We start from the raw sequence: 10976 nt of genomic DNA on the forward strand, positions 1-10976 counted from the left end.
CTCAAGAAGAATACTCGAATGTCTACTTTCGCCTGCAGCAGATGTTGTCAAAGGGCTACGGCCTGGATCACCCCCCATCGCTTACCTGCAGCTCTTGGACTCAGCCTTTGGTACTGTTGAGGATGGGGAAGAACTTTTTGCACAGTTTATGAACACCCTTCAAGACCCGGGTGAGAAACCCTCCACTTATCTTCATCGATTGCAATTAGCATTGAACCTAGCTGTGAGAAGGGGTGGGGCTGCACCGGCCGATGTAGATAAACACCTACTCAAACAGTTCTGTAGAGGATGCTGGGACAATTCTCTACTTTCTTGCCTGCAACTTGAGCAGAAGAAAAGCAACCCCCCTTCATTTGCTGACCTCTTGCTGTTACTAAGAACAGAAGAAGACCGACAGTTAGCAAAAGCTAGTCGCATGAAAAAACACATTGGCACCACCAGGCAACGTGGCCAGCTTCAGCTCCAAAGTGCGTGGGCCTGTGCAGAGTCAAGAGAGAAGTCAGAGGTCAGTCTCAGTGTTATTGAGGATCTTGGGAGGCAAGTAGCCAGTTTACAAAGTCAATTAACCTATTTGATGGCACAGAAAAAGACAAAGGGGGCTGATAACAGGGGAGCAGCAGGGAAAAGTCCAGGCAGAGTACAAAAACTTGATCGTGTTGACACAGACATGCTAAAACAGACAAAGAAAAAGCAGACTAACAGACCCAGGCCTTGGTACTGCTTTAACTGTGGGGAGGATGGGCACATTGCCCCAGTTTGCACAGACAGGGCAAACTCTGCTTTAGTAGCTGAAAAGAAAAAAAAGTTAGAGGAGAAGCAGCAATTGTGGGACGCACAAAACAGTCTCAACTTACCTTTAAACGACTAGCAGTTCCTGTTGGGGGACAAACAGGGACTGAAGAGAGTCAACAACGTCCCTCAGACGTAAATGGTGAAGACAAGGCTGAAGTATGTGCTAATCTAAAACACTCAAGTAAGAACCACCCTTTTAAACTCCCTAAGGGGTTGGTTGGTACCAAGAGTACAGCTAAAGTCCACATAAAGGGTGAAGAAGTCAGCTGCCTACTAGATACGGGTTCCCAAGTAACAACAGTCCCCCGGTCATTTTATGAACAGCACTTTCCAGAGCAGGATATTAAGCCACTACATGATCTCTTGGAGGTGGAAGGAGCGAATGGACAGTCCGTACCCTACTTGGGTTACATAGAAATGACTGTAACTTTTCCAAAAGAGTTTATTGGAGTGTCAATGGATGTAAATACACTCGCTTTGGTTGTTCCTGACATTCGAGCCACTTCACAGTCTCTTGTGCTTATAGGCACCAATACGCTGGATGTACTGTATGACATGTACTTCAAAGCCGGATTGACACGCCATCAACCAATCCCACATCGCTATAGAGCAGTTCTTAAATGTCTTGAGCTTAGACAAAAACAGACCAACAACAGTCAACCCAGTGTAGTAACATTGCAATGTAGAAGTTCTAAAGTCATTCCAGCGGGTGAAACTGTAGTAGTTGAGGGAGTTGCTTTAGCTTATTGTTTGCAGAATGAGAAGTCTGTAGTCATTGAGCAGCCATCATTACCCTCCTTGCCGGGTGGCTTGTTAGTAACCGCTAGCTTAGTCGACATTCCCCAGCAGCGGCCCTATAAGCTACCAGTAGTCATCAGTAATGAGTCTGACCATGATATAGTCATTCCTGCTAAATGTGCGATTGCAGAGATAAGTGCTTACCAGAGCATCTTGTTACAGGAGCACAGTGTAGTAAAACAATCAGAACCCCTCCCAAAATCACCAGAGGCTCAGTCAAACAATAAGCACAACTTAAACTTCAATTTCAGTGAGTCCCCAATTCCATCTGAATGGAGAGAACGCATCACTCAGCAGCTCAACAACATGCCCGACGTGTTTGCACAACATGACTTGGATTTTGGCAGAACAGATAAGGTGGCACACAACATAAAACTCTCAGATGAAACTCCTTTTAAACAGCGTGCAAGACCAATACACCCACAAGACATCGAAGCTGTTCGCAAACACATTCAGGAGCTTCTTGATGCAGGAGTCATCAGAGAGTCTGAGTCACCGTTTTCGTCACCGATAGTAGTGGTCAGGAAAAAGAATGGCCAAGTCCGGTTGTGCATAGACTACAGGCGTCTGAATCTCCAGACCATAAAAGATGCATACTCTCTTCCAAAGCTGGAAGACACATTCTCAGCACTCAGTGGTTCCCAGTGGTTCTCCGTCCTTGATTTAAAGTCTGGTTATTACCAAATCGAAGTTGAGGAAGCAGACAAACCCAAGACCGCATTCGTGTGTCCACTTGGGTTCTGGGAATTTAACCGAATGCCTCAGGGAGTGACTAATGCACCGAGCACATTCCAAAGACTAATGGAAAAGTGCATGGGGGACATGCATTTAAAGGATGTGCTAGTCTTTATTGACGACTTGATTGTGTTCTCAAAGACTCTAGAGGAGCATGAAGCAAGGCTGATGAAGGTGCTCACACGCCTCAGAGAGTTCGGGTTGAAATTATCACCTGAAAAGTGTGTCTTCTTCCAGACGTCAGTCCGTTATCTTGGGCATGTAGTTTCCAGGAATGGAGTCGAGACTGATCCAGAGAAGATTGCTGCTCTTAAGACTTGGCCAGTCCCAAAAAACCTGCGAGAGCTGAGATCTTTTCTTGGGTTTGCTGGGTACTATCGGAGGTTTGTTAAGGGCTACTCCAACATCGTTAAGCCCCTCCACAATCTAACCTCTGGTTACCCACCTTCTCACAGGAAATTAAAGTCAGATGAGAAAGCAGGTCAGTACCGCAACCCAAAGGAGGTCTTTGGGAGTCGCTGGACACCCGCTTGCCAGCAGGCATTTGACCTGGTGATTGAGAGCCTTACCTCCGCCCCTGTGTTAGGTTTTGCTGATCCCCAGAAGCCCTATGTACTCCACACCGATGCAAGCACCACTGGCCTCGGTGCTGTTTTGTATCAGGAACAGGAGGGTCAGTGTCGAGTCATAGGCTATGCAAGCAGAGGGTTGTCAAGGAGTGAGAGCCGCTATCCAGCACACAAGTTGGAATTTTTAGCGCTCAAGTGGTCAGTGACAGAAAAGTTCAGTGATTATCTCTACGGCAACCACTTCACCGTTGTTACTGACAGCAATCCGCTGACATACATACTGACCTCAGCAAAACTTGATGCGACAAGCTATAGGTGGCTGGCAGCACTGTCCACTTTCTCATTCAAACTTCTCTATCGTCCAGGAAAGCAAAATGGCGATGCAGATGGACTGTCCCGCAGGCCTCATGGGGAGCTGGCTGATGATCTTAAATCTCAAAAAGAGAGAGAGCGCATAAAACAGTTTACTCAGGGTCACCTCTCTGATCCAGAAAATATAGATGCAGTAGATCAAGCTGTTGTGCAAGCAATCTGTGAGAGACAGCTCATTTACAGTGTCAGTACAGACGGTGTTGCCTTAGTTGAAACTCTTGCCATCTCACCTACTGCTGTGCCTGACAGTTATGGGCAAGAAGATGACCTTGGTGGATTGCCAGTTATCCCCCACTTAACTGAGACAGAGCTTGTGAGTAAACAAAGAGCTGATCAAAGTATAAAGCATGTCATTTCCCAGATCGAGCAGGGAGAAAAACCACCCCCAACCTTGCGACATGAACTCACTGAGCTTCCACTGTTGTTGAGGGAGTTAAATCGCCTTGAACTCCGTAATAACATCTTGTACCGGAGGCGCCAAGTGGGATCTCAGACCTTTTATCAGCTTGTACTCCCAGCTGAACTTCGTGACACAGTGTTGACCAGCCTACACAATCACATGGGTCATATGGGGGTTGATCGCACACTGGATCTTGTAAGGACCAGATTCTTTTGGCCAAAAATGGCTTTGGATGTGGAGAGAAAAGTCAAAACATGTGGCAGGTGTGTAAGGAGGAAGGCGCTACCTGAGAGAGCTGCGCCTTTGGTCAACATTAACACCACCAGACCCCTTGAGCTCCTCTGTATGGACTTCCTCTCTCTTGAACCTGACAAAAGTGGGACCAAAGACATACTGGTGATTACAGATCACTTTACTAAGTTTGCGGTTGCCATACCAACACCTAACCAAAAGGCCCGCACAGTGGCAAAGTGTCTGTGGGAAAACTTTATGGTGAACTATGGAATGCCAGAAAAGTTACACAGCGATCAGGGACGTGATTTCGAGTCCCGCACGATAAAAGAACTCTGTCGAGTGGCCGGCATACATAAAGTAAGAACAACCCCATACCACCCTAGGGGCAACCCCGTTGAGCGATTTAATCGCACCCTACTAAACATGCTAGGTACTCTTGAAAGCCCAGAAAAATCTCGTTGGCGTGATTTTGTAAAACCCCTGGTCCACGCTTATAATTGCACCAGGAATGAGGTGACAGGATTCACACCATATGAACTGATGTTCGGACGTCAGCCTCGTCTGCCGGTTGATTTGGCGTTTGGATTGCCAGTGCAAGGGGGTCAGCAAACATCACACGCAGAGTATGTGCAAAACCTTAAGTCACGACTTGAAGACAGCTACAAGATAGCAATTGAAAATGCTGCAAAGATAGCACGCAAGAACAAAGTGAGGTATGACCGGCATGTGACTGCTTCGGACTTGGAAGCTGGAGACCGAGTATTGGTCAGAAACGTTCGCATTCAAGGAAAACATAAGATTTCAGACAAGTGGGAGTCAATTGTCCATGTGGTGGTGAGGAGAGCAGGTACCCTGCCCGTCTATACAGTCAAACCTGAAAATCAGGATGGTCCTTTGAGAACACTGCATAGGGACTTACTCCTTCCATGTGGTTACTTGTCTACAGAGGTCAACAAGGCACCTGACCAGCAGCCCACAAGGCGCAGACCAGCAACCCGTGCAAATCCTACTGTGGATGAAAATAATTTCTCAGACGATGAAGATGAAATCATTCCTGCTTACTATTTCAGAGAACCCCAAAATGCTCAGTTTCCCACAGTCCATGACCGTCTAGTGCAGCCTGATCCACCTATGTCTACTGTGCAGGATAAACAGCATACTGAACCTCCAAGCAATTGTACTGTTGAGAGTCCTGTAAATGCTCAAAATGTTGATTGCACTCCTGAGATTAACAAGCCACCTGATATGTCCAATGGTGCCTCAAACAGTCCTCACACACTTAATGACCCTAACTGTCACCATTACGACACTGAGGACCTACTTACCGAAAGAGTCATGCTTGATGAACAAGTGGATGAAATCGTTATGACCGAAAGTAACTTACCTGCTAGTAAAAACCCTGTGGAGGAACAAAACTTACCTGATGATGACATCCAAATTGAGCAGCTTCCAGTGTTCTCTGACATGTTAGAGAGTGGAAAGGAGATGAACCGTAAAGAACCAGAAGAGGAAATAAAGGATACAACAGTCAGGAGATCAGAGAGAAACCGTCAGCCGTCAAAGAGACTTGACTATACCGAACTCGGAAACCCCTTTGTCACAGTGGTTAAATCATTCTTTCAGGGGTTAACCACAGCTGTGGCTGACATCTTAAGTGAGGGTGAGAACTCATATCCTTCTGTCCTGTACCCTGAGATACAAACAGTTCAACCATTGCCATGTACAGGGACGTACATGAGTTCAAAGGGGGAGAGTGTAGCCAGGTTTTATAATGAGAAACCCTATTTAGCTGTCTAACCCAGTCACGAAAGGGTTAACTTTCATTTTGTATCTTTGATGGACTTGTGAGTGAGCCAATGGGTGAATTTTATGAGGTACTGAACTGACCAATCAGCTGCCAGCTAGGCTCCGTTACAGTTACGCCTCTAGTTTTGTGTCACTGCACGTTCTTTTGGCGCTTGCATTTGAGCATAGAAGGCTGCGTTATCTGCTTGGTAAGATGAACGAAACAATATAAAGTTAATTAAACGAGTTCTGTAATCATTATCGATTATACTAACTATACCTTATTGTAATATAGAGTGTAAACGAAAGCTGTGCCTGAATCCACTGTTATCACGGAGCTAAAAGCAGTGAATTCCGTTAAAATGGTGAGTTGTTTATCTGTCTGAGATCGCTAATATTCATGCTAACAGGCCAGGCAAAGGTGCTCATTGTGTAAAGCTAAAAGTGTAAGGTGTAAAGCCTGCAGTGTGCATATGTTAATAAGGTAATTAGCCACAATAGGCTAGCGAAATACTGGTTAATGTGTTTGAAACCATAAAGAAATGTTAACTTTTCATACTGTTGATAAATAGTTAGTTTGTTAAATAATGATGTTAAAAATTGTAGATTTAATTGTGGTCACTGAAGCTTAAAGAGGTAATAATTTTTAGTGCATTCTTTCCACTGTTACCGGTGCAGAGGGGGATAAATAAGCACACTAACGCCTTAATGCCTCTAATTTAAAGTGATACAATTTGATTAATGTTTACATGCAATTTATGCAGTTTTATTCTTCATACTGTTAATGTTACTACCGCAAGGTTTCATAAAAAGTGATTTTGAAATGTGTCTTTATGGAGGATGTAATTTATGTAAATTTAATTTTGATACTAGAGAGAAATTTATATGGTTTTGATACCTGAGAAGAAACATAAGAGCTGTTGTACAACGAGAGAAAGATTTTTATACTGCATTATAGGTGTACTGAAATATTATTTCATTTTATTTTGTAGAAGCCTGTAGCAGTCCATTTATTCACTGAATGGTAATTGAAAGAAATGATTTGGCCTTATTTATAGGTCAGGTTTTGGTAAAGAGTTGGAAACATCGTGCAGAGATCCTTTCCACGGAGTGATACAGATCCACACGTTCCAGACGTTCTCCCAGAGATTCATAGATTCCCAGTCCGGGTGGCTGGGTGGCGAGCCAACCGTGTTTGTGACTCTGACTTTAGACGAACTGCCTGGATCATCCTCTTCATCTTCGTTGTGGTAGGACAAAAACTAACTCAGAGTTAAAAAAAGGGCCCCAACGGTGAAACTGAACTTTTGTCAACCAAGGCAAAACGAACCGAGGACGAACTGAGATCAACGATTCTGATACGAGAGGGTTTTGTTTTGTTTTTGTGCGCACTTTATTATTTTAGTTTGTTATTTTTCATAAATGTGTTTTTGCTTGTATGTATGTTTCACCCTGTGAATTTAATACAGGTTTGTCTAAATTGTCATTCTGGTGTGGTATTCCTTTTTAATTGATCTTCAATTCTCAGGCTCTTAACAATTTAGCGTCTTCTGATTCTGGTCCAAATCGTATTTATGATAACCTCTATGACTACTTTAGACTATTAAATCTATGTACGTTATTACTACCTCGTAATAAGGGTTACATACAGATCATTTTTATGCAGGAAGGTGCTCAATTGAGCAGACACAACTTTTTCTAAAATTTTAGACATAAATGGAAGATTTGAAATAGGCCTATAATTTGCCAGTACACTAGGATCTAGTTTTGGTTTCTTAATAAGAGGCTTGATAACGGCCAACTTGAATGGTTTTGGGACGTGTCCTAAAGATAACGACGAGTTTATGATATTGAGAAGCGGTTCTTCGGATACAGGTAACAGCTCTTTCAGTAATTTAGTGGGTACAGGATCTAATAAACATGTTGTTGGTTTAGATACAGTGATAAGTTTATTTAGCTCTTCCTGTCCTATGGTTGTAAAGCACTGCAGTTTATCTTTGGGTGCGATGGATGAGACTGAAGTATTAAACGCTGTAGAATCTACATTCGCTATTGTATTTCTAATGTTATCTATTTTATCAGTGAATAAATTCATAAAGTCATTACTATTTAACGTTGGTGGAATATTTGAATCAGGTGGCGTCTGGTAATTTGTTAATTTAGCCACTGTGCTAAATAAAAACCTTGGATTGTTTTGGTTATTTTCAATGAGTTTGTGTATATGCTCTGCCCTAGCAGTTTTTAGAGCCTGTCTATAGCTGGACATACTGTTTTTCCATGCAATTCTATAAACTTCCAAGTTAGTTTTTCTCCATTTGCATTCAAGACTACGAGTTACTTTCTTGAGAGAGTGAGTATTACTGTTATACCATGGTACAGTACGTTTTTCTCTAACTTTTTTCAATTTGATCGGGGCAACAGCTTCTAATGTATTAGAGAAAATAGTGCCCATGTTGTCAGTAATTTCGTCTAATTCATGTGTATTTTTGGGTACAAATAGCAGTTGAGATAGATCAGGCAGGTTATTTGCGTATCTTTCTTTGGTGGCTGGAACAATAGTTCTGCCCAGACGGTATCGCTGAGACATATAGTTAATATCAGTTATACGCAGCATGCACGATACAAGGAAATGGTCTGTAATATCATCAACAGTCTGATGATGGCTTCTGTATGTTCATGAAAGTCTGTTATTTTAGTTATTTTTTTAAAGGGCCTTTTTCACTTGTGTCTGTTAGATGGTTGATGAACCTCACACAATACAGACATAGTGAAACTTGTTTTTTTGTGTTTTTTGAAAAAAAAAAAAAAATCCACAAATTGCTCTTTTTTTAATCAAATCCCTGGTCTCCCTACAAGTTTCATCAGATCATGCTGATTTGACCTATTAAAGACTGAGTCAAATGGGGATTACTCATTCATACTGGATTGCTGCTTATATCTTCTTACCTTGTCCATTTAAAATATCTAACATTGGTAATCAAACAATGTAATTATCAAAGATAAAGAAACAAAACCGTTGAAGATGTTTCACTTTTGAAGAGGGACAAGACAAGATTTCCTAAACAGAGAAGCCACCCCTGCAAAAAAGAGCCAGATTTTAGTCTTCCACTAAATTGGGTTCATGCGGACCACGGTCTCACATAATTGTCTGGAGTGTTTTTCCATTCATTTAAAAAGTACCATAGAAAAAACAGAGCGCATGTATGTTATATACATTTATAAACATTCTAAAGGGTTTTGCAACCGCACACAACATTTCTTTTTAGCTCTCACAGGAATGATGCATTTTATAGATGTTGTGTGTGTTAATTTACAAAATAAAAAAAGGTGCAACAATGTAATACCAGCACTAATGCACAGCACTTGGATTCACTATGGCTACAGCCTGCAGCGAAGACCGTCTCAATAAATTGGCATGATTCTGTTCATGCTTTGAAGGTTGATCCCAACTCCTGACCAGATTTAGAGCTGCTAAAACACCATTTAAGTGACTGATATAACAGGCAACTTTTCATCAATGATTTTTTAAAACCTACAGAGAAATTGAAAATAGGAAAGCAAAGTTTTTCTGTAAAAGGAGGCAGTCATTGACATGTCTGTATTTACTTCACTAACTAACTTAAAGTGTAAGATGAATGACTTTAAACACATCTCTCTTCACAGGGCTCCATCTTTAGCAGTCCTCCTCTGCGTCAGAGGAGCATCTGTTCCTAAAAGGCGGTGCAATCTCCTCCTCCTCCCTCCTTGGGTCACTTTTCGACAGCAGTCACGAATCCTCCGCTGTAGCACCACTCCCCACTAGCACAAGCCAACGCGGCCTGTACCTCTTCATACAGCTTTCACACTCGCTGTACATAACCATCAGCCCCGACACAGAGAACAGCACATGATCACAAAACACAAGCCTTATGCTTTCAGCATGGGTGTGAGCTTTAAACAGACACAACCGTACCAGAGCCATACCAGCCAGTCCCAACACTGCAAAAACTGCATCTGTCTTTGATGTCACACACACTTATTGCATTCTGCCTACGGGTGAATGTCACAAGATTAGAACTCTGACAAGAATTTATCATTTGCATAAATTATAGCAAGGACCATTAAGAAATATTGCATTGTAACATAGTTTTCATAACACATTTTGTCTTACTGTAATGCATTTTAAAGTTTTAATAGTAATAGGAATAATAATAATAATATCAGCATTATTATTATTATTATTATTATTATTATTATTATTATTATTATTATTATTATTATTATTATTATCCAATAGTTTTAAGTCTGTTCTTGGAAAGGATAATAAAACAACAATTTGTCAGTTAATTTTAGCCTACATTAAAGCCAGCAGCCATGCCACATAAATATTTTTTACATGAATCATGATCCAAATTCCAATCATTTTTATAATTATTATAATTATTTTATTTTATTTTTTTAAGAGAAGTGTGTTTAATTTTGCTTAATATCAGCAAAAAAAATCTTAATGGTCCTAAATATAGATATGACTTTTCATTTATTTATTATAATATTTATAAAAACACACAACAGACTAGTAGGTTTGCTTGTATTCCCGTTCATTCAAACTAGCCGAATGAGAGAGTAGATGTTCTAATGCTGTATTAGTGGTAGATGACAGCTCTACATGTTGTCTTAATAATCATTAATGAACGTGCCAATGACCATTGCACCCACGATGTTTCATGTGTAGAACAGTAGTGTAACTGAAACCATTGTAAGCAAAAAGCGATGTTATAGGAGACTGTAAAAGATGTATTCACAACTTTTGAGAACTTGGCCAGTTTGAACAGAGGTTATATTTAAAGACGTATTCTACCTGAAAGCTTCCATTGTGATCTATGATGAGGTGATTCTGAAGCACAAATGCAGTATCATGTGGCACTTTGAACTGCTCAACCACAGTGAAATTGTACAGCATTATATGAATCTTACAGAGATGTTTAAATATGTTTGCATGTCTGGAATAATTTTTTTTTAAAGAAATTATTCAGATTTTAGTATTATTATTATTTTCATATTTTTCTTTTCCTTTGGAGGAAATTCCTGGACATCTGAGGGCCAGTGACAGAATTATTTTTCTATATTTTATGGATTGTTCTTGTTTGTTTTTAAGTGCAATATGTTTGTTATGATGACATGGATATGTCCGGAGCATCTTTACTATTACTTCATCATAGTGGCGTAGAGATTCTCATCGAACTAGTGTTTTTACATCGAATGAAATGTCAAAGTGATCAGCTAGGCTTTAACTGTGATTTGTTGTTGATGTT

The 10976-nt window shown here is 41.0% G+C and overlaps 1 protein-coding gene across 1 annotated transcript in view; it reads left to right on the forward strand.

The window, feature by feature from the left end:
- Positions 1-10806, forward strand: part of LOC113068638 (IQ motif and SEC7 domain-containing protein 1-like) — a 109198-nt gene extending 98392 nt beyond the window's left edge. Inside the window, exon 15 of the mRNA XM_026241417.1 lies at positions 9349-10806. Within this exon, the coding sequence (XP_026097202.1) occupies positions 9349-9362 (14 nt within the window). The 3' untranslated portion in view covers positions 9363-10806. The remainder of the gene's footprint in view (positions 1-9348) is intronic.
- Positions 10807-10976: the final 170 nt, after the last annotated feature.

This window comes from Carassius auratus, linkage group LG48F (assembly GCF_003368295.1).
Source record: "Carassius auratus strain Wakin linkage group LG48F, ASM336829v1, whole genome shotgun sequence".
Lineage (NCBI taxonomy): Eukaryota > Metazoa > Chordata > Actinopteri > Cypriniformes > Cyprinidae > Carassius > Carassius auratus.